This window comes from Kwoniella bestiolae, chromosome 1, assembly GCF_000512585.2.
Source record: "Kwoniella bestiolae CBS 10118 chromosome 1, complete sequence".
In the NCBI taxonomy this organism is placed as follows: Eukaryota; Fungi; Basidiomycota; class Tremellomycetes; order Tremellales; family Cryptococcaceae; genus Kwoniella; species Kwoniella bestiolae.
In genome coordinates this window covers 5,201,632-5,224,423 of record NC_089241.1, presented here as the reverse complement: position 1 = coordinate 5,224,423, position 22,792 = coordinate 5,201,632, and the positions used below count along the sequence as shown (strand labels likewise).

Genomic DNA, 22,792 nt, shown 5'->3' with positions numbered 1-22,792 from the left:
GAGATGATAGAGTACAAGGAATGATTGGCAGTGATATAACATGGAGTGAGAATGGCAAAGATTGATATAGGTACCCTTTCAAAGGGAGGTCAAGGTGAGGTCAAAGGAATCACAAGCACATTCACACTCATTGCCGCACCATCATGAACAACTCCCCCACTCCCGATGAAGAACAGGAAATGACACGAGGCAAAACAGCAAGTGGGAAAGGTGGTAAGAGGAGGACAGCGTCTGACTCACCTTGAACGACCTCGACCTAGACTCGAATCAACTTGAAACTATCCACAGATAGTAAGGAAGAAATAACAACAAGGATGTTATGATCCTGTTATCCCTCTTATTGCGTGAGACACTATCCACTATCCACCGGTCACTAGTCTGTGCGATGAAAGTAAAGGTCAGGTCGGCGGAAAAGGACCGACAAGTTGAGCTTCTCTTTTTCTTTTTTCTTTGATTGTTTGATGATATTGATGGTATTTGTCCGACTTGTATGGGATAATAGATGATTGAGGGTTGTGCGTGTATTGCTGCTTTCGGAGAGTAACAGCGGGGAAAGGAGGTGGAATTCAAGGTACCAAAGGATGCTTGCTATCCTATATTTCGTTTATTTGCTGTGGTCGAGACCGAGGTGGTGGTGGTCGGGTCTGACACTGTTTTGGTGGGATGATAGCGCAGAGCTCTCTCTCTCTCTATCTTGATCTATAGTCTATCTTCTATCTGTCAGAATCAAGGACCGAGCACTTCGGATTGATTGATTGAGCCGTTTCGAGGTATCAAGGTACAAGATGAAACAGGTGGGGAAGGGGAAAGGTGCACGATAATGTCGAAAGGTATCCTATCCTGGTCGATAGTCTAGATCCAATCTACGATAGATGCTTTTGAGTGTTTGGGTGTTGCTGCACTTGAGCTTAGATCAAAGTGTCTGATGCTTTTCTTTTGTTCACGTGTAGGTGTGGTCCAAAGGAATGTGTCGTTGTAAGGGACAAGTAAAGAAGGAATGATCGACAAGTCAAGTTGATATTAACCACCTGTAGGAGAGGGTTCTATTCTACTCTGAATGGTTACGGCGTTTTAGTTTTGTCGCCTTTGGCTTTCGGTGCTACTTGCCTTTTTGTAAATTTGATTTGGTAATGATGATGATGATGATGAGGAAGGTCGGGTGTAAAGAGGTATAGATTAGATTTAGAATTCGGTGTATGCGAGGTAGAGGTAAAACCCAAAGAATCAAGTCGTCTCGCTGCTAAGCGCTTTTTTCAATCAAAGCGGTTCAAGCCGAGACTTTGTTCCAACAATTCTAATGCCTTTTTGTTCTATCGTTTGTTTCTCTTCATGCAAGCGTAGGTGACGACGACGATGATGATGATGATGATGATGATGAACAACAATCAGTCTTAGTGGAGTGAGTGTATGGATCTGTCAACAGCAAGAAACGAAAGTATGGTAAATATGGTAAGACCTAAACCAAACCAAACCACTCAAGCTTAGATTGTGCGATTGCGATAACTGGCACGCAAATCATCGATACACTTAAGCGGTGCACCAAACCTTTCTCCCACTACAGCTCTGGAGCCTTGATTGCTACTGGATCCTGCAGGATCTTGTACTGTAACGCACAAATCCCAAAGTCGAGACTGACAGTATGCCTGTAGGGCAGATCGTTCCCTATATTCAACCCTACTTCGCTTGCAGGAGGGAAGAGGAGAAAATTCGAAATAAAAAAACTTTTTGTCATTTCATTTTCTCAGGATCCCGAAACTCCAGGACCGGTCTTCTGCTTCTGCTTTGTGGAATCTAATCTCCCCTTCCGTGCTCCATGCTTCCCGCAGTGCTGTTGGATACTCCCCCTCCGCGATCTTATCTTGATTGTCCAACATGGGCTTCATCATCCCCGGGGCAGCAGTACTCCGTCTTTTCAGGACGGACAAGTATGTACATGTATCCATTTTTTCCCATCCTGGTATCGACTACGCAGCAATTATAAGACAAAGCCAACGCACATGTGCTGTATGTATGCCACGTTTTTTACCCAAAATGAAGTTTTCCCGAAACTTCGGTCGGCGTTGCTCAATCAGGTAATTTCGTAGACTCGATCAGGAGGCACACACACACACACAATAGACGAGGAACCGACCCAGTTACAGTTATAGCGCACCACGATTCTAGATCTCCCCTACAGTATACCTTTTCCCCGTTCTAGACCCAGAGTGTTACAATGTTGCTTTTCCCTGAATAATTGATTTGCTCTTGGTTGGAGTGTGATTGTACGTACATCTTTCGGAAGTAGATACATATACAGCTTGCCGGACTTTGTCCTCGCCGTGCTCTAGCGGACGCACGACACCAGTCGCACCGCAGGTCATTGTACTTCGGTGAAGCATCGTTCCGATCCATCCATCTCGTCATTGTGGGGTCATACATAACCCCAGCGTAAGTTGATGGGAGAGTGTCCTCGATAGCTCTCTTGGATCTGCGTATTTCGGCGAATGGGACTTTGTCGATCTACAGTAATCTCATCACGTTATCTTTCGCTAATCCCCACAAAACGTACCAGTACCGGTACGAGTACTGTTGTGGAACTTGGTACCTTATTCTACTGCCCGTAGATCCCACCTTGTCATAGCACGCCATCCCGTCCTGCCCCACCAGAGCTCGATTCATACCTACCCGGACCGGTCACCTTTCGTCATGGGTACAGTATGTGGCAATCAGTTCGGGCTTGCGGCCCCCTCAGTACTCGTAGGTGATGTGAAGGTACCTTGATCTTACGTGCAGCGATCTCTCCGGGAGCTTGAGTGTACAGGAAGGATCGCATCGCCCTGTAAGGTTCTATCCAATGCTACTACTAACGCTATTCATCATCATAAGAAATACGAGTGATCAAGGGTATGCGGCGAGTGCGATGAACAGGGACAGTATCACTACTACTGCTGCTGCTACTACTACTACAATAACCAAAGCTCCAAGAGACTCACTCGTAAATGGTAATGTTATCGACGATGGTATCCGTAATGATGTCGAAAGCTGTTGGTGATATCGGTAAGCTACTGCGATCTACACTGTATAAGATTGACCGACCTACCACGAGTCAATGGAAATGATGTCAACGATAATACTCGTAATGGTCACCGAAAGGTAATAGTGATATTTGAGAGCTACTACTACTACTACTACTACTACTACTACCACTACTACCACTACTACCACTACTACCACTACTACCACTACTACCACTACTACCACTACTACCACTACTACCACTACTACCACTACTACCACTACTACCACTACTACCAAGCTTGACCCATAGTCGCCGCTGCTCCCTCGCAGCAGCTCCTATATACGGTACTCCCTCGCTCCCCTCACTCGCATGGCCCCATTCGGGGGATGTGCGTTAAATCGTAGCCATCGAGTTTTCCACGTGCCATAATATCGATTCGATCAGAATTCACTTCAACAAGCAGCGAGACACAGCGACGAGGGATGTTGCGACTCGCGCCAGACCGATATATTGTCGAGTTGCGATATATCTTATGGAATCAGCTGGATTCCACACGAATGACTTCAGATGCGTCGGTGGCTGGTAGGGAATCATAACTAGAAATTGCAAGTTGATGATATTCAAGGTGAACCTAAAATGCAAGAATAACGATCGCACCGAGAAGATAGCATAGGGTTAAGGTAAGAGATAACCCACTCGAGGGAACGATCATAATGATGTGGGATACTCGGCATGAGAAACACCAATGAAAACGAGAGATGGTCGATCAAACCATCGAGATAGGATGAACCCGAGGAATGATAAATGAAATGACAATCCAGAAAGCAAAGTGTGAATCTACTCACCTCGTACTAATCTGATATGATCGATATTCGGTGGCGTGCCCGTATGCCATCAGCAGATAGACTATTGTTGATCGTTGGTCAGTGAGGTGAGTGGCGACATATGATACATATGATCGGTGATGAGGGATGTAAGATTGGCCGAGGAGGAGGTAAAATTCACGGTGATGTCGAAGATATGTGATATAATGAATGAGTTGGATGTATATCCTCGAGGAGAGGGGTATACATATATGCGCGGTTCATGAGGTGGTGGACTGACTCGGGGTGGCGAAAGTACGCGCCAGAGTATGCGCAAATGTACGAGCGAAAGTACGCGCGATCGTCATAGGTATCTCTGCGACGTCTTCAATCAATACCCCTCTCCAGAACGACGTACCGCACCTCTCATCTCTCTTCTTTACACCTCACCAACGCAACCTATCACTTCAAGGCGATCGAATCCACACCCGCTGTCCCAAGGCACAATGCACTAACAAACATCATCATCATCATCGCCACCCTACTCTCAACCATATCATCCACTGATACTCATTCTCGCGACTCATCTGTACCTGTTTAAACTGCTGACCCTTCGTAGATCCGACTTGACACCCGTTGTTGCGGTCCGATTCCCATGTTCATGACAATGTGCTAGAGGTAAGCATTGTTTCACATCGTTTCTTCTCCTTCGTTACTCGATTACCTAAATTTTCAACCATTTCAATCCGTTACTTTGCTCTGCCATAAACTTTTATCACTCTTCTCTTGCTCTTGTGTATCCGCCTTCTCACTCGCACTCATTTTCACCCCACTCGTCTTCTTCTCACTTCAGATGGATTCGGAGCATTTCACATTGGCCGCTCGCTTTGTCCTCTTCGTGGCGAAAACTCTATTCCAAGTGGTAATATCCCCGTTTTCGACACCTTTCTTCTCTGTTGATGGTAGACATACCGAACGCTCTCGCTGACATTGAACGGCGGGGAGCCGTAGTGCTGACCAACGAACAACGTCGAGCTTTGACGATGACCTAGTAGCACCTATAATTTGCAGTAGTAGCCCGAGTAGAACGTCAATAGTATCTTATCTTAGCCAGCGATGTTTTTGACAATTCCTCTCGTCGTCACCTTTGTTGTCCGGTGAAATCATGGTAGCTTACCATTAATCCGTAACGTGATGAGATATTCCTTCCTCGCTGCTCTCGCATGTTGGTACTGACCTAACGATACCGAGCGTCAGCTGCACGCGTCTCCTACATTTCATCACCGTACTCAGAAGGTCGTGCAATGAAACCTGCCAGTGTTGCCTGACACATCTGGTGGTCTTGTAGGCCAAATTATACCCCGAGAAAAAACCAAAAAGATACGGGTCTCGTCCCGGGATTGAACCGAGGACCACCCCCAAAGCTTTCAAGATGAAAACCCTAAGAGGGCATGCTACCACTGCACCAACGAAACAGGCAACTGCCTTACGAAACCGTAATTGCTGAAAGTGAAAATTTGGCAAAGCATATATCACCTCAGAATCAGTTCTGGACATAGCAAGCATGGAGGACCAGACACCGGACCAGGTTCCGTCATTCAACGATCACTCATGTTTGGTACGCATGCAAACATGCCTTGTATCTCACTCATACACTGTCACTCTGGCTAATTCGTTGTTATGCATCCATGAACGCTGATGCCGCGGTAGAGATCACTGTCGTCGTCCATCTGTCTGGTAACACCGCCTCGTTGATGGGTGATGAGTATTACGTATTCATTGTGCCGCCACCGAACGAATGCGTGTCATAGTCACATCTAGCAAGAGGACGTGTATATGTCCCAACAACCCCCATTCATCACCATCTCTCTCTCTCTCTCTTGCATTCCGATATCATTCACACCTGCTCATAGATACCATATATCATCGCGCAGACGTACTCACGCTACCCTCAACGACACAGAATAGAATACGGGAGATAGTACATCAACATGGATCAGCAGCTCATCTCGCTCGTCAACAAGGTATGTCCACCCTTATCTCCCTGACTTTCATCATTCTCAGCTAACAGTATGGTGTAGCTGCAAGATGTGTTCGCATCGATCGGTGTCTCAAACAACATTGTAAGCGAAATCACCCTGATGTATGCATATATCGGTGTAGCTCACGTCGTAGTATAGGATCTACCGCAAATCACGGTCATCGGTTCGCAAAGTAGTGGTAAATCGTCAGTGCTCGAGGTGAGTCAAGCTCAGTCTCGTGATCACGACGAGCGTATACTGATGGTTGTCGGTAGAACATCGTCGGAAGAGATTTCCTACCCCGAGGAACAGGTATCGTCACCAGACGTCCATTGGTGAGCCCCCGTACCTCCCCTTCGTACTAAGGACCGATCTGACTTTGCCGTGGTATAGGTCCTCCAATTGATAAACAGACCGGCGTCCTCAAAACCACCCCAGGCAAACGGCGATGGAGAAAAGGCCGAGGATGCCATGGCTAAAGTACAGCTAAACGAGAACAACCCGGACGAATGGGGAGAATTCCTGCATTTGCCGGGACAAAAGTTCCATGACTTCCACAAGATCAGGGATGAGATTGTCAAAGATACGGAGAAGATGACGGGAAAGAATGCCGGTGAGTACTGTAGCTCTCATCTGCTCATTGACTATGCTCGCCAGAGATAGTCGAGTCCCTCATAGCGAGGACCATGCCTAACACCACGTACTGTACAGGTATCTCACCCAATCCCATCAACCTCCGAATCTTTTCACCCAACGTCCTCACCCTCACCCTCGTCGATCTACCCGGTTTGACTAAAGTGCCCGTCGGAGATCAACCACGTGATATCGAAAAGCAGATCCGAGACATGCTGATGCGATTCATCTCGAAACCCAACGCCATCATCTTGGCAGTCACAGCGGCCAACACGGATTTGGCAAACTCGGATGGTCTGAAACTAGCTAGAGAAGTAGATCCCGAAGGTACAAGAACTATCGGTGTGTTGACAAAAGTCGATCTGATGGACCAAGGTACCGACGTTGTCGATATCCTGGCCGGAAGAGTTATCCCCTTGAGATTGGGATACGTGCCCGTTGTGAACAGAGGTCAGAGAGATATCGATCAGAGCAAATCTATCGCCTCTGCCTTGGACAACGAAAGAAAGTTCTTCGAGAACCACCCTAGTTATGCCGGGAAAGCCCAATACTGTGGTACCCCATGGCTCGCTAGGAAACTCAACATTGTAAGTCGATCCTGACTGCGGTACGAGGGTCGTGCTAAACTTCTCCGTAGATTCTCATGCACCACATCCGAAACACCCTTCCCGATATCAAAGCTCGAATCAGCCAGCAGCTCTCCAAATACCAAGCCGAACTCACCGCCCTCGGTGGACCAATGGGCGAAACCAACCCCGGCAGTCTAGTACTCTCCACCATCACCGAGTTCTGTTCCGAGTTCCGATCAGCCATCGACGGTAACACCAATGATCTCTCGCTCAACGAACTGTCGGGCGGTGCTCGTATCAGTTTCGTCTTCCATGAATTGTACAACAACGGTGTCAAGTCCATCGACCCATTCGACCAGGTCAAAGACGGTGATATTCGGACTATTCTTTACAACTCTTCCGGTTCGACCCCTTCGTTGTTCGTTGGTACCACCGCGTTTGAAGTCATAGTGAAGCAGCAGATTAGACGATTAGAAGAACCCTCGCTTAGATGTTGTGCCTTGGTGTATGACGAGCTCATCCGAATATTAGGTCATCTATTGTCAAAGACGGTGAGTTATCTCGCTCCCTACCTCAGTTGATACACTGACACCGTTCACTAGCAAACGTTCAAGAGATACCCCGAGTTGAAAGACCGATTCAACCTCGTCGTCATCAACTTTTTCAAATCATGTATGCAACCTACCAACAAGCTCGTCACCGATATGGTATCGATGCAGGCATGTTACGTCAACACCACCCACCCGGACTTTATCGGTGGACATCGTGCAATGGCGTTGGTCAACGACAGGATGAACGCCAACAAGCCGCCCGAAAAACCCGTCGACCCCAAGAAGATCCCTCAGAACGCCTTGAACAACGGTAAAGATCTCGATGCTGATTTCAAAAAGGACGAGCCAAGTTTCTTCAACAGTTTCTTCTCAAAGGACAAACAACCTAAGAAAAAAGTCGCGGCGATGGAAGCTCCTCCTCCCGTTATCAAGCCTATCGCCTCGCTCAGTGAGCGGGAGGCTATGGAGACTGATGTGATCAGTGGGTTCTTCCTCTATCTCACGTATGAATCAGTGCTGATGATTGTCGTGGCAGAACTCCTCATCCAATCGTACTACTCGGTAGTCAAACGAGAGATGATCGACATGGTCCCCAAAGCCATCACCTACAACCTCGTCAACTTTGCCAAGGAGAACCTCCAGCGAGAACTCCTGGAACACCTGTACAAGCCCGATGTGCTCGAAGAGCTACTCAAGGAATCACCCGATGTCGTCGCTAGAAGACGGGAATGTATCAAGATGGTCGGGGCGCTCAATTCTGCCGAGGCGATTGTTGCCGCTGTATAAACATGATAGATTGGTATAGGTTGGGTTTATGTGATCATGTCCTTTTCTCGTATTATATATAACGTTGGTATGAACTATACCGGGAATGCATCTCTTCTTCGTCATTGCTGCGAATGTTATAAGTGGAGATTGCTGCATGAGATGAATGATCAGTCAGTAGTCATGTATGAGGCGGGATCAAATTGTGCAGTGTACGGTGCAACCCAAACATATCAGTTAGTACGCGTCTGAAGGACTGCTGGTGGTCTAAAATTATTTAATCTACTCTATCCTATGTTCTGCTTTCAACTCACATCCTTACATCTCGCCATTCACTGCTTCATCATCCTCATACACTGCAATCTGTCACCTTGATGCACCTGCTTTTCCTTCTGGTGTAATACAGCTCGGCATACTACTGTCTCAAGCATTCTCCCAGTCAAATCTACCGAATCCACCGTCAAGGCAAGCTCCACTGTCAATCTCACATCATGTCTTCAGCTGAAGCAGAACGGAGACGTCGCGTGAGTACTATGCTCGTAGAAAGACCTCTCTGTCCACAAGTTTTGATCTCGGTCAATGCTCGATGGATGCTGACCCTCCTGTCATGATCTAGGAAGCGCTCGCCGCTCTCAGAGACAAAAAGCTAAACAAGCCCTCAACCATCCAACCGATAACAGTGGAATCTTCACCTGAATCTCACATCCTCGTCCCTCCATCCTCATCCCCTGCCCCTACACCCCAAAGCAACCCCTCAAAGTACTTCAGTAACGGCAACAGCATTGCTCAAAAGCTGAACTACGGGTCCAGTTCCTCCTCGGCCAACTCTGGAGTAATCCCTTCGTCAGGTATCGGACGTCGAGTCGACAATACCGATTCTCAGAAGACTCTCACTGGAAGCCCTCAAGATGTGCTCAAGGCATTGCACAGTAGACACGCACCCGACTCTCGATCATCTACTGCTGTCGGATCGACTTCCGCATTCTCATATGACGCTTCGACTTCTCGTCCATCCAACACCAACACCTCATTATTGGATTCCCCATCTTCGCCTCAACCGCTCAACAGACTCAAAGCGAGGTATCGTGATCCCGACGAACCCGACTCACCTATCAGATCCACCAATGGGGGAATCACACCTTCCTCGCCCCTCTCCAGCACCTCCACTGCATCCCGCCAGCCGAGTCTAGTATTGGCAGCTCAGAACCAATCGAAAAGTCAGGAGGTGGAAATTCAAAACATGGCGAATAGACTCTCCACTCAATTCAGGAATGTCCAACCTCAGCTGATCGTATCATTACTGAAGAAGTATCCCGATAATCCCGATAGAGCCATAAATCAGATTCACGCGATGAACGACCGACCCTCTTCACCGCTTGCTTCAGCCCAACCACCTCGGTTCGAAGCGTTCACTCCTAACAAGGTGAAACCGCCCACCATGAACCAATATAGACCCACGATGGTATCTCGACCTTCTTCCTCTTCCTCTATTCCTCCTACACCCAAGGTCAAAGTGTACAATCCACCGAAACCTAGGAAAAACGCCAAATCCACCATCTACGCTAATCGAGCGAACAACGGGAAGCGGAGAGATCCAGATGAGAGTAGTTCGGGCGAAGAGGGAGAAGGGATGTTCTCGGATAATGATAGTGAAGGTAGCTGGTCTGGAGACGAAGGTAGGAAGAAGAAGAGGAGGAAAGGTGATCCCGAGGTTGACGCGGAGGGGGAGGCGTTGAAGGCGTTCAACGAGGTTGATGCGGATATGTTGACGGGGACTATTGGTGAGTTTGCGTATACTCTTTCTGCTTCTCCCTTCCTGGATGATCGCTGTCTCCAAATTCATCGCCGTTGTGGCATGAGAGATAATGCTGACTGATGACGGAAATGTCATCTACACAGCATGTAGCGCAGAGCAGGCAGCTATCATCATCAAACTCCGGCCCTACGAAGATGTCGACGAAGCCCGACACAAACTCACCAAAGCCCGGGGCGTCTCGTTCAAGCTGTTCGAACAGTACACAGAGATCATGGAGGGTTATGTCCAGATTGATGCGTGCTTGAATCGGTGCGAGGCTATAGCCAACGACGTAGGAAACACCCTGGCTGTATGGAGGGGCGCATCAATGGCGCAGGATAGTGTGGTCGGTACACCTCGGTCGGACGGGCTGAACGATGTCAAAGTGGACGTGGCCAAGGTGTCTGAGCTGCTGAGGAAAGAGACAGATATGAAGAAGCGGAAGATCCTGTCGAGCTACATACAGACTCAACCGACCTCTCTCAGTGAGGGGACCGTATTGAAAGATTATCAGTTGTTGGGGGTGAACTGGTTGAATTTGCTGTATTCGAAGAAGATTGGATGTATCCTGGCGGACGAGATGGGTGAGTGACTTTCCGACAGCCTGGTGGGATCGTGTGTCTGACGCATTCGTTTGCAGGTCTCGGGAAGACCATCCAGGTTATCTCGTTTATTGCTCACCTCAAGGAGAGAGGTATCAAAGGCCCACATATGATCTTTGTACCGTAAGTCGGCCTCGCACGATTGTAATCAAGGGGTAATGCTAAAACAATCTCATCAGTGCTTCGACCTTGGAGAATTGGACAAGAGAGTTTGAACGATTCGCTCCCTCTGTCGACGTTCAGACGTACTATGGCTCACAAGCTGAGCGTGCTGGACTACGAGATGACCTGAAGAGGCTATTCAGATCTGGAAAGCTGGAAGTGGTTTTGGCGTCTTATACCCAAGTCGCTTCGAACGACGATCTAGGGTTCTTCAGAAAGAAGATCGATTTTGAGGTGAGCTGTGATGAACAACTCATTGTAATCGGGGTGTTAGCTGATAGTCATTGAATAGACCTGTGTATACGACGAAGGACACAAGCTCAAGAGTTGCACGACGAAAGCATACAGCGATCTATTGTCGATCAAACCCAAATGGAGACTGCTTCTTACTGGTACACCTTTGCAGAATAATTTGCAAGAGCTAGTGGTGAGTCCAGCTGTTTTCGTTGTTTTATAGCATCAACAGCTGACATAAGTCATATAGTCTCTCCTGATGTTCATCCACAAAGACACCTTTGCCGATGCCGAGCCATACCTCCGAGCAATATTCAAGTCTCAGGGCTCCGCAAACCTGTTATCCCAACAGAGAACCTCAAGAGCACGAACGATGTTGACTCCCTTCGTGCTCCGACGACGAAAAGCTTTGGTACTGAACCTCCCTCCTAAGATAGAGATGGTCGAACATTGCGAGATGACCAAAGTTCAAGCTAAATTGTACAACGAAACGATGAATCGATCCCGAAAGGTCCTTCAGGAACTTACAGATGACGCGTTGGAGAACGAAGCTGCCGTCGTCGAGGAGACTGAGCAGAAGACGACCGCCAAGAAAGCTACCAAAGCGAAACCGAAAAAGGGCCAGATCACCCCTGCAGCAAGTAGTTCCAACATCCTCATGGATCTTAGGAAGGCCGCCAGTCACCCATTACTCTTCAGGAGACTATACACCGATGCGAAAGTCAAGAAGCTAGCTAAAGAGTGCTTGAACACTCCTACTTATTGTGATAGTAATTTGGATTATGTGATTGAGGATCTCGAATTTATGAGCGATTATGAGATTTCGAATTTCTGCTCGTCTTCTATCGAAGATGTAAGTTGAGCCGACTCTTTGGACTTGACACTTCGGTTCTGTGTTTGATTGCTGACGATTGACGTTCGATAGGAACTACGGAAATACGCTTTAGATCCTGAGCTCTTCCTGGAAGGAGGGAAGATCGCCGCGCTACAGAAGATCATTGAGAAATGCAAGAAGGAGGGCAAGAGGATGTTATTGTTCTCTCAGGTACGTTAGCTCTGTTCTTTCTCACCGGATGAAGTAAGCTGATTCGGATCATCGAATGATATAGTTCGTGATGATCCTTGATATACTGGAGAAAGCGCTCGATCACCTAGGTATCAAGTACACCCGGTTGGACGGACAAACCAAGACGGATGAGAGGCAGGGTTTAGTCGATGAATTCAACGATGATCCGGACATTACCGTTTTCCTCTTGTCTACCAAAGCAGGTGGTGTAGGGTGAGTGGACAGTCAACTTTGATTTTCGCAGACTTTTGGCATAGGCTTAAGCTGATTCATCCTTGCATTTCGTAGGATCAACCTTACCGCTGCGTCTGTTGTGGTGATTTACGATCAAGATTTCAATCCCCACAATGATCGACAGGCGGCAGATCGAGCTTATAGGATAGGTCAGGAGAAGGAAGTGGAAGTTATCAAACTGATTACCAAGGGGTCTATCGATGTGAGCGAACTCTCCTCTTTGTATCATCTTTTTTGTCATCTGGCATTCCGCCTGAATTAATGCAATGAGGTATGTAAGCTAACTCGAATATCTTTATCGAATTTAGGAAGACATGCTAGCGATAGGAATGACCAAGCTCCAACTGGACGACGCAGTAGGAGGCGAGGAGATTACGCTCGATGGACAAGACAATTCAGGTCAGGACGACAAGACCGCCAAGGAGACTAGGAAATCGCTCTTGACGACGCTGAGAAACAAGTTCGTCGCTGATGATGATGCGATCAAGATGGAGGGTATCAAAGAGGAAGATGGGGATGGGGATGGGGAGATACCCTTGACGGGCAGCGTTAAGAAAGCTAGGGGGAAGGTTGTGGAGGGTGCGTAATGCGATTACTCTAAAGAGGCACAAGTTCGTGTTTACCTAAGGATGGGATATGAGTGCTAGGCGAGGAATGTCAGTGAACTGGTAGTAGCATGTTAGGAAAAAGTGGAAGATGAATTGTTGTAGTCTTCTATTCTTACAATTTTACATTTGCATTTGCATTTGCTATATTTATATTTATATATCTATAAAGCATAAAAGCATAGATGATCATCTCTTCTCATATGCATCGTTACATAGTGTTATTTTGGTAGGGGTATCCCATCCCCTCTGTCTGATTAGAGCGGCTCCTGTTCGATGCACCTCACTGGATTAGCCAGACTCCAGTCGAGTGGTGGGAAGATGGTCTTCCGAGATGATAGGTGAGAAGCAAAGGGTGCGAGGCTAGTTGAACATTGATAGGCCTTTCATGTGTCTATCCACGGCTGATCGGAACTGTCAATGAATGGTGTTAGCCCAGGCGTCTTACACTCAACGATAATTGAGATTGATTGGAATAGTGAGCAACATCAGGAATAGCTGATGCAGGAGGAGGAACACATCTTCAAAACGACGCAGTCACAAACCCAAAAATGCAACATGACCATCACCTCAGGAGTAGCTCAAACCCACCTGATCATTATCGACCCCTTCCACCCTGCTGTCGACCTTGACCAACGGATTCCTAATTACATACTCTAAGAATGGCCCGACGTACAGCTGGCGCAGTACGAAGCGCAGGGAGTCGGACGAAGGGTCGGAAAGTAAGATGAATTTGTAGTTTGTTGGAGTCTCGAATAGATGGAGTTTGTACGATGAGGTGGAATAGGAGGTAAAGGCTTCGTCTCTATCGATAAGGCAGGGCAGGTGGGTTAGCATATTATACCAGTATAGCCCATTTACTATTTGATGTAATGCAGTAGGATATAGATAAGATGTAATGAGATGATCCAAACCCACCTCCCCGACAACTTCTTAACCATATTCCTCAAACTCAATATAACCCCATAAACCAACTTTGCCTCTTCGTCGAACGGTAATCCCTTCGGTAAACTCATTTTCTGATTATTCGAGTTAGTCGTTCCATTCGATATCAGTGAGGTTCTATTATCAGAAAATATCGATTCTCTGACATTTCCATTGGCTGCGGTACTGGTGTCGGTAGGCTGGGAGGGGGGTAGACGATGGACGCCTGGTTTGAAGGATGTTGGAGGAGGGGCACGGACGGGGCGGGTGCGATGCCAGTCTTGGTAGTACACTGGCTCGCAGTGTCTATGGGGCTCATCATACCTTAGCTCAGTGAACGACAGAATGGCTGAGTGTGAGGTGACTTACCGGTCAAAGATGTACAAAGAGTATATGGTCATGGCGGGATTGTAGAGGGAGGTAAGGAGGGAGGCAGGGGCTAAGTTGGGATTTTGTTTCTTGAACTGGCTTTTTCTGTCAAAGATGTCTCTGCAAGTTCTATGCTATGCCTCTGGACTTCGGCGAGTGCTCTCGATGACAAGTGAACGGTTTGTTGTAAAGTTGAGAAGTACTTGGTGGACGGTATAGCTTATATATGTGCAAAATGTCAATCAACTTACTCGAAAACACGCGTCATGCTCCCTCTACCGTACGTAAAATCCAGTCAACCAAAACATTACGCCGTCTTAGGTGTATAAATTATCCATCTACTCAACATTTGCCTCTCTCCTCTTGTCTCTTCTGCTCTTCACTTCAGCTACTCATGGCAGCCACCTCGCCCTATAATGTCCAAAGCAGAAAACCAAGATGAAGAAGATACAGATACAAAGCTCGCCTTACTCGCCTCACTGCTCGAACCACTCACATTCCCTTTCGAAAGACTCCTCGAATCGCTGAACGATGCTGATGGAGATGTAGGAAAGGCCGCCGAGGAGTTGTTACTGCCTAGATCGAATTCGAAGAGTACGGGCAAAAGGAAAGCTGGGAACAGTTTACAGAGCTGGCTCAAGAAGCCCAAGCAAGAGGGAACTAGCGATAGCATCAAAGTAGATTACGAAGTGGTGGATGGCGAAGATGTTGAATCAAATGCAGGACCAAGTGTTCAACCCACCAAAAGTCCAAATCCAAATCCAGACAGAGAGACAGACCTTCTATCCATCTTTCGTGGACCCACATCTACTTCCACAGCTCCATCGAAGAGTAAGACAACACCACAACCAGCATTACTCCTAACAACCCAACAAGCCATCGACACCCATAACCTCCCCATAACCCTCCTCGAATCTCCCTTACCTCCCTCTCTAGCTTCAGCGCTATACCTAGAACTGATGGAAGAGTCAGAAAAGAGCTGGTACAATAATGAGTTCTACCTAGCGGGTAAAGCTGTGAAGTCGCCGCATACTGTTCAGATGTACAAATATCCATTGACGGGAGAGAAGGGGGGTGCATGGGAGAAGGGGATTAGGTATTGGTATTCTGGGACTAGTATGGTTGATATAGCTGTGAGTGTGTTGGCGCAATTTGACACTTGCTTGATCTACAGTAGCTCGCTTGGGCTGACCGAGGGGACCGTCCACAGGACTATCCACCGCTCCTACGAAAAGCTGCCGACCTAGTCGAAAGAGCAGTAAACGATTCTCTGTCGAAAAGGAAGAGGTATCCGCTGGAATGGGCGGGGGAATGGAAAGCGAACTGTTGTGGGACAAACCGATACGATGGGGCAAAGAGCTCGTACGTCTGAGTCTGAAGAACAGGAATTGCAAGACCGTTGAGCTGATCCTTTGATGGTGTCACACCGCAGAGTTGGATGGCATGCGGATCAATTGACATGTGAGCATTTCCATATCTATATCTAAGTTGATTAGTGCAATGCTGATGATCTTGCCCCAACGCCAGACCTAGGCCCATATACCACCATCGCCTCTCTTTCTTTGGGCACACCTCGAGCATTCCGACTACGTCAAACCAACACTGTCGATCCTACTTTTTCGACGAACACCAAGCCTATACGGACGTATGAGCTGAAATTGGGTCATAATAGTTTGTGTCTGATGAATGCAGGATGTCAGGAGAGGTATAAGCATACGTGAGTAATCCCATCAATTCACAGCAGATGCAGGGGTCACACGTATGACTGACGGTCCACGCTTTGCTCTCTGAATCACAGCGTACCGCCCCAGAAAGCATTGGATCTATTCAGACCTACTTTCGACAGGGATGAAAACCCTATTCCCCTGTATGAGCAGAAGACTTATACTTCGAGGATTAACATTACTTTCCGGTGAGTCAGTGTCCTCACAACAATGTACGAGATCCTGGACTGACGACGAACAAATGACATCGTCCAGGTTTTATCGGGAAGGTGAGCCATCAACGTCATTACACTTCGCATCTGGCTGAAATGAAAGCTGACATCGCTTAATCCAGACTTTCATCCTGATCCATCTACTGGACCATTGGGTGCTCGTGATGGAACGCCAATCTGTAAATGCGGTATACCAACGTGAGTGTGGATATTCTCTCTGTCTACATCTGATTTATGCATATGCAATAACAAGTCGAAAATTCAACCTGTCCAAGAGATGTATCAAGCCATTATCTTATCCTTCGTCCCGACTAGGCAGCTGATATCACCTTCTATCTGATAGATTACTACGAGCGGACCAAAAGGCCAAAGCGCGCTCACGCCTCGCCGCACCTGCACCTAACTCGCCCACCAAACCCTGCAAGACCCCCAGAAGCGAAAGAGACGATATGATAGAAGACGATATGGTGTATTTCTGGCAATGTCAGAGTCCATCCCAGACAGGGGATATGAAAGGGTGTGGGTTCTTCAAGATACTTGATATGGCGAGGGAGGGGAGGGGACCGTGTGTGAAAGATGTACGTGGTTGAGGGAAAATGTTTACGCTTTATGATTTGTTGCATGGGAGAGATGGGGTATATTAGGGATGCTTGGTATAGTGTATATTGTGTTGACCTGTGGTCGATTTGTGTTGTATATATGTTTGTATTGGTCTCGATGTTGTCTGTAGTTGTACATATGTCAGTCATCTTGACATTCTGAATTTCATGTATGATAATTTATACAACGTACCTTATCTCCCCTATATAAAGTCGTCTAATTCGACTCCTCCTCCATCTTCTCATCCTCATCCTGCACCTCCCCCTCCCCCTGATCCTCATTATCCGGCTCATCCTCATCCTCCTGCACGACATCCCCATACTCCACCTCGCCTCTATCGTCCATCTGTTTCTCAGAAGCATCTACATCGTCAAACCCTACCGCCCCACTCTCCATCTCCCCCTCCCCTCCTTCTAATCCTTCAACCATCCCCTCCAAATTCTCCCTATTCTTCTCCTCCTCCGCCTGCGCCCTAAGTCTTCTTCTCTCGGCTTTACGTCGTTCCTTCTCCTCCCTCCTCTGGACCTCCCGCAGCTCCTCTTCGGCAGTATCGATCTTCCCTATTGATACGCCCAAAGCGTCGGTCAGTCGTTCGAGTTGGATCTTGCTTACGCCATTCGTACCCAGCGAGGAGTGCTCGAGGAAGTTGAGGAGGTGTTGGTATGTCACCTCGGGTGTGAGCTTGGTGGATGGACCGATGGGTTCGATAAGGAGGGGTGATTTCAACTGACGGTCCATTGTCCGTGTGTGCGTTTGAAAGTGGGCTGGTAGGATGTCAAGGGATAAGGTGCGTTTTGATCTTCTCCTCGTATAGGTTGATCAGGGGGTGGGATGTTGTAAGTAGAATTATATACTATGGGATTGCTCAAGTCTCGTGTTGAAAGTGTACACAACATGGATGATCTGAACTAAAATAAAATTCTGTCTCTCCACTTCGACAAGTTCAGAGTCAGGCACACCACGAGCGTAGGAACTGCATATCTTATTTCGCACCTCCCTTTTAGGAGGTTGATGGTATCCTTTATGACAGCTTTCATTCGCAATCTTGTGCATCAGTATGTATGAGGTTGCGATGATGCAGCCAAATGAGGGACGCAGCTTCAGAACAAGATATGCATAAGACACTCCGGTTCATACTCCCAAAAGGCTACTCTCATCTTTTTCGATCATTTCGTCAATGGGACTGCTAATAGTGTTCCGCTTATACTTCGTCGGGACCCAACATGACTGTGCGAACAAGGAATATTGTCAGCGTTTATCTCAAGAGCAAATGCAAAGGAGACGAAAGTGTGATAAAGGCGACGCTGAAAGCATTACACAGGAAAGGGGTAACATGCGTCGTCCATGAATGTTGGGTATCCCAGTGAAGATTCCATACTCACGCTCAGGTCTGACTTTAGCATCGAATTGCTCGGCAGTGAGTTTACCAGATTCGAGAGCGGATTCTTTGAGGCTGTATTATGAAACGTACGTAAGCGTGGTGTAACAAATGGGTGCGAAGACAGGTATGACTCACGTGAGACCCTTCTTGTGGGCGTTCTTGGCGATAGCAGCGACATCTACGATCGCTCTACATCAGCCAACGGATTCAAGCCGCTACGTACAATGAGAGAGCCACTCACCATCGTATCCGAGAACAGAGTTTAAGCAAGTAGCACTAACCCACGCGGATCCATATCAGCTTATGTCCACATCTCGTCTGCTTAGCTGATTATAAATTATGGGGGGACTGCACTCACAGCATCAAAGATTCATTCATGATCTTCTTGATCTTCTCCTCGTTAGCCTTGATACCCACCACACAGTTCTTGGTGAATGATCTAGAACCATCGGCCAATAATCGGATAGATTGGAGCAAGTTCTTGATGAGAACAGGTTTGAAGACGTTCAATTCGAATTGACCGTATGAACCAGCAACGGAGATGGTGGTGTTGTTACCCATCACTTGGGCGGCTACCATCGTAAGTGCTTCGCACTGGGTGGGGTTGACCCTGTGACAGAACAATCAAGATTAGCTCTAATCCTTGATACGACAGACAAAGAGACAGACCCACTTTCCAGGCATGATGGATGATCCGGGTTCGTTCTCTGGTAATTCCAATTCACCAAGACCGCATCGAGGACCCGAACCGAGGTATCTGATATCGTTGGCGATCTTCATAAGAGACACGGCGACGGTGTTGAGAGCACCGGAAGCTTCGACAATGGCATCGTGAGCGGCAAGGGCCTCGAACTATACCCATCATTCAGATTAGCCATTGTTTCAAAAGGAGTGATACTGTGAATTCCGAACATTGGCTCACCTTATTAGGAGCAGTAACGAATTGGAACCCGGTGATCTTGGAGATCTCAGCAGCTACTTTCTCATCGAATCCAGCTTTGGTGTTGAGACCCTGCAGTACATCGATAGCGTGAGCTATGCACAGCCATCGTGAGGAATTTGCTAACTCACAGTTCCGACAGCGGTACCACCTTGGGCGAGTTGACTCAGGTTTTTGATGGTACCTTCAACCCTCTCAATACCTTTAGCGACCTGAGCGACGTAGCCGGAGAATTCTTGACCCAAAGTCAGAGGGGTAGCATCTTGCAAGTGAGTTCTACCGATTTTGATGATGTGGTCGAAAGACTTCTTCTTCTCTTCGAGGGCATCGTGGAGTTCTCGAAGGGCTGGGAGGAGGGTTTGGTTGATCTCTACGACGGCAGCTACGTGCATGGCAGTGGGGAAGCTAACTCAGGCAGGATTGGATTAGCATCACCACCCTGCACTCGATTGAGTCAGATGAGTAAGTGAATCCCAGAAGGAGGAGATCGGACACTATGAATAAATGACTCACGTATCGTTGGAGGACTGAGACATGTTGACATGATCATTAGGATGCACAGGCTTTTTGCTCCCCAATTCACCACCCATCAACTCGATAGCCCTGTTGGAGATCACCTCATTGACATTCATGTTGGTCTGAGTACCGGAACCGGTCTGGAAGACAACCAAGGGGAATTCGTCAATGAGTTTACCAGAGATGACTTCGTCGGCTGCTTTGGAGATGTTCTCTGCTACATCCGCGGGGAGACCGTATGTCTGGTTGACGTGAGCGGCGGCTTTCTTGAGGACACCGAAAGCTTTGATGAGTGGTGGGGGCATTCGTTCGGTTGGTCCACCTGGAGTTATAGGGGATTAGCCTATGAATAACCTTTGCGGAGAGGTATCTTGAGATGATCCTCGTCATTACCCATGATGTAGGAGAATAAACACCGACTTCCCCGTCTGAACATCGTCCATAACACAAGTGAAAGTGTAGACCCACCAATATCAAAGTTCATCAGACTTCGCTGAGTCTGAGCACCCCAATACCTCTCAGCGGGCACCTGCAAAGGACCGAAAGTATCTTTCTCTGATCTGAATTCCTGCTCGGCCATGATGTTTGAGGTGGTAGCGAATGTTCGGGAAGAGGGAAGGACTGTTCTGGCGATTTGTCTTTTTGGGAGCTACAAGTATATATACAGTCGAAGGTTAGCGGGATACAGTCCGACTTGGGAGGATGTGGAGGTAACAGCAGAATGGAAATGGTCACCAGGTCAGGTGGATTTGGTGTTGATCATCAATCCAAAGGATGGACAGCAGTTACTCACGCTGGTAGCCGATCTGAGGGCAACACGGTTCAACATTGATAGAGATGGACAGAAGAACGTCGAGGAGGAGGATGGTATCAGCAGCAAGATGACCTTTTCAGAGGAGGGGATTCGACGTCGAGTACGTTTGTATCTTTGTCTAAATGACTTAATCGTTTTTAAGCTTTCAGCCAGAGTGCTGTTACTGTCATTTACAACCGGTTTCCATCATGAGTGAGCGGATTTATCGGCCGCACCTCCACTCTTTTCGGGTTGATTCGCATGGCATCTAGGCATAAAATTGATACATCCAATTCCGTGGACCAAAGAATGAATGCCAGTGTAATACTCCGAGGTAATCACGTGATTTCATCTGATCTTGTTGTGATTTCGACGCGTTGTACTTTATCCGTGCCTGAGAGCAAGTAATGTTCATGTCTCACTCATGTTCGCCATGCCCCTATAACCCTTCATCAATCAATCAATGATCATCATCATTTCCTTCCTCATCATCGTCATATCGCTATTCATCGCCATTCAAACCACTCATTGCTTGCTCGCTCCTCCTATCTGTCTCTGCATCAGAGTATCATGTCCACAAAGTAAGTCGAACCACACATCCTTATGTCCACTCACGCTGACACCCATCCCAGACCTGTAGTCCGCCGCACATACGGTAAAGCCCCTCCCCGCGTATCCTCCTCTTCATCACTATTCGACGAACCCTCTTCGCCTCCCCCTCTCATGCCAACATTCACATCATCTTCACCTCCAAGCTCATCGCGTCTCGAAACTCCCATCCCATCTTCTCCACCTACTCCAACCAAACGACTGAGGTCCAGGGAATCTTCGCCATTGTTCTTCTCTGCGGACGAGGATGAGAATGACGAGAACGATAATGTCCATATTGCATCAACCCCCACCAAGAAGGTGATTAAGGCTGGAGGAGTACAAGACAAGCGGTTGATCAAGCATCTTCCCCCGAAGAAAGCCATCCAATCATCTCTCAAGGGATTCTTCGTTCCCCAGCCTCAACGAAAGACCAAACCTTTACAACCTTCCACCACCATCCCATCTTCCTCCTCTTCCTCTTCCACCAAACGATCCGTCGGTAGTCCATCCTCAATACTAGGTATCAAACCCCCCAAGGCCACTTCCTCATCAAAGCCCAAGCCCCTCACTCAGCTTCATCTGACGCATCTACCCCTCATTCACACATGCCAAGAATGCGGTATGTCATTCATGCGTGGAGGGGAGGATGAAGGAGTCCACATCGCACATCATACGAGGGTACTGAGAGGGATCGTGTGGGATGGGTTAGGTAAGAGTAGAGAGCAGGGGTGGAAGGTGGTTAAGGATGATATTCCATTCGGAGACAGGGGGAAGGGAAATGGGAAGGTCGTGGTGGTTGATGGGAGTTGTGGTGGGAATAAGGTATGTCATGTTCAGCTTCAAATATCCTGTTCCTGCTTTGTGTGAGAGTTGAGACTGAAGCTGATAACGATTGAAACTTACATAGCTCGAGGAGATCCTCTCTACCGTTGATAGGGTACTTTCCTCCCCACCGCTCCCTCCAGCAATACTAGAACGATGCAAGATATTCCTGTTCGTCACTTCCTCCCCTCCGCCAGTCAGTACGGCCAAGCGCCAGAAATTGGATAATTCGATATCAAAAAAGGTAGTCCAGAAAGAAAGGGTCGTAGGTGTGATAGTGGCGCAGGGTATCAAATGGGCCATGAGGGTATTGAAGGATGGTGAATTGACTGCATCGGAGGGAAAAGAAGAGAAGAAGGTGGTAGTGGAAAGTGGGGGTTTCGGAAGTGTCACATGCGAGTGAGTATCGTATTTCCCTTGAAACGCATGTCAGCTAGGAATTCCATGGTCAAACCAAGACAAACATATGCTGATGCGTTTCATTTACCGCACGTTCCAGTCCAACACCCCTTCCCACGCCATTGGGTATTCACAGACTATACATCTCCCCCTCGTATCGATCCAAAAACCTCTCTGAACACTTGCTCAACGCTTCATGCTCCAATACTATATACGGGTGTAATCTTGATCCGACCAAGGGCGAGGTGGCGTTCTCGCAGCCTACGCAGAGTGGGAGGGCTGTGATGGAGAAATGGGGGAAGGGGGGTGTGAGGGTTTTTGTGGATGATGAGAGTCAGCTGTAGGGTGATGGTATTCAGTATATCACCTATCATTGGAGGAAGGCGAACGAAGAAGACTTCAGGAAATGATGAAGGGGTGATTTCAGCTCACTCCGAGATCAGGCTGAATACTATGGTGAATAGTACTGTATCTTTTCGAACG

The 22,792-nt window shown here is 47.7% G+C and overlaps 7 protein-coding genes across 7 annotated transcripts; 4 read left to right on the top strand and 3 right to left on the bottom strand.

The window, feature by feature from the left end:
- Window positions 1-5,792: 5,792 nt before the first annotated feature.
- On the top strand, window positions 5,793-8,361 carry I302_101971 (uncharacterized protein; the record flags this gene model as incomplete). The annotated part of the gene is made up of 9 exons (XM_019187351.1): window positions 5,793-5,825; window positions 5,883-5,924; window positions 5,982-6,041; window positions 6,098-6,157; window positions 6,216-6,435; window positions 6,534-7,042; window positions 7,093-7,575; window positions 7,627-8,056; window positions 8,111-8,361. The coding sequence occupies 9 exons, from the start codon at window positions 5,793-5,795 to the stop codon at window positions 8,359-8,361; spliced, it is 2,088 nt and encodes a 695-aa protein (XP_019050229.1).
- A 470-nt stretch (window positions 8,362-8,831) lies between these two features.
- Window positions 8,832-13,020, top strand: I302_101970 (uncharacterized protein; the record flags this gene model as incomplete). Its single annotated transcript, XM_019187350.1, has 11 exons — window positions 8,832-8,864; window positions 8,957-10,121; window positions 10,240-10,719; window positions 10,776-10,860; window positions 10,917-11,133; window positions 11,192-11,326; window positions 11,384-11,986; window positions 12,059-12,178; window positions 12,243-12,412; window positions 12,488-12,635; window positions 12,742-13,020. The coding sequence occupies 11 exons, from the start codon at window positions 8,832-8,834 to the stop codon at window positions 13,018-13,020; spliced, it is 3,435 nt and encodes a 1,144-aa protein (XP_019050228.1).
- A 381-nt stretch (window positions 13,021-13,401) lies between these two features.
- On the bottom strand, window positions 13,402-14,363 carry I302_101969 (uncharacterized protein; the record flags this gene model as incomplete). The annotated part of the gene is made up of 4 exons (XM_019187349.2): window positions 13,402-13,452; window positions 13,630-13,843; window positions 13,957-14,268; window positions 14,332-14,363. 4 exons carry the CDS (start codon window positions 14,361-14,363, stop codon window positions 13,402-13,404), a joined length of 609 nt encoding a protein of 202 aa, XP_019050227.2.
- A 384-nt stretch (window positions 14,364-14,747) lies between these two features.
- I302_101968 (uncharacterized protein) lies at window positions 14,748-16,857 on the top strand (the record flags this gene model as incomplete). Its single annotated transcript, XM_019187348.1, has 8 exons — window positions 14,748-15,464; window positions 15,542-15,693; window positions 15,764-15,792; window positions 15,859-16,048; window positions 16,130-16,243; window positions 16,311-16,324; window positions 16,390-16,465; window positions 16,611-16,857. 8 exons carry the CDS (start codon window positions 14,748-14,750, stop codon window positions 16,855-16,857), a joined length of 1,539 nt encoding a protein of 512 aa, XP_019050226.1.
- Window positions 16,858-17,083: 226 nt separating this feature from the next.
- Window positions 17,084-17,605, bottom strand: I302_101967 (uncharacterized protein; the record flags this gene model as incomplete). Its single annotated transcript, XM_019187347.1, has 1 exon — window positions 17,084-17,605. One exon carries the CDS (start codon window positions 17,603-17,605, stop codon window positions 17,084-17,086), a length of 522 nt encoding a protein of 173 aa, XP_019050225.1.
- A 463-nt stretch (window positions 17,606-18,068) lies between these two features.
- On the bottom strand, window positions 18,069-20,533 carry I302_101966 (fumarate hydratase, mitochondrial; the record flags this gene model as incomplete). The annotated part of the gene is made up of 11 exons (XM_019187346.2): window positions 18,069-18,094; window positions 18,250-18,320; window positions 18,384-18,426; window positions 18,490-18,524; window positions 18,607-18,858; window positions 18,922-19,100; window positions 19,171-19,260; window positions 19,320-19,593; window positions 19,702-20,026; window positions 20,173-20,353; window positions 20,498-20,533. The coding sequence occupies 11 exons, from the start codon at window positions 20,531-20,533 to the stop codon at window positions 18,069-18,071; spliced, it is 1,512 nt and encodes a 503-aa protein (XP_019050224.2).
- Window positions 20,534-21,100: 567 nt separating this feature from the next.
- I302_101965 (uncharacterized protein) lies at window positions 21,101-22,653 on the top strand (the record flags this gene model as incomplete). Its single annotated transcript, XM_019187345.1, has 3 exons — window positions 21,101-21,910; window positions 21,996-22,309; window positions 22,410-22,653. 3 exons carry the CDS (start codon window positions 21,101-21,103, stop codon window positions 22,651-22,653), a joined length of 1,368 nt encoding a protein of 455 aa, XP_019050223.1.
- Between the last annotated feature and the right edge of the window lie 139 nt (window positions 22,654-22,792).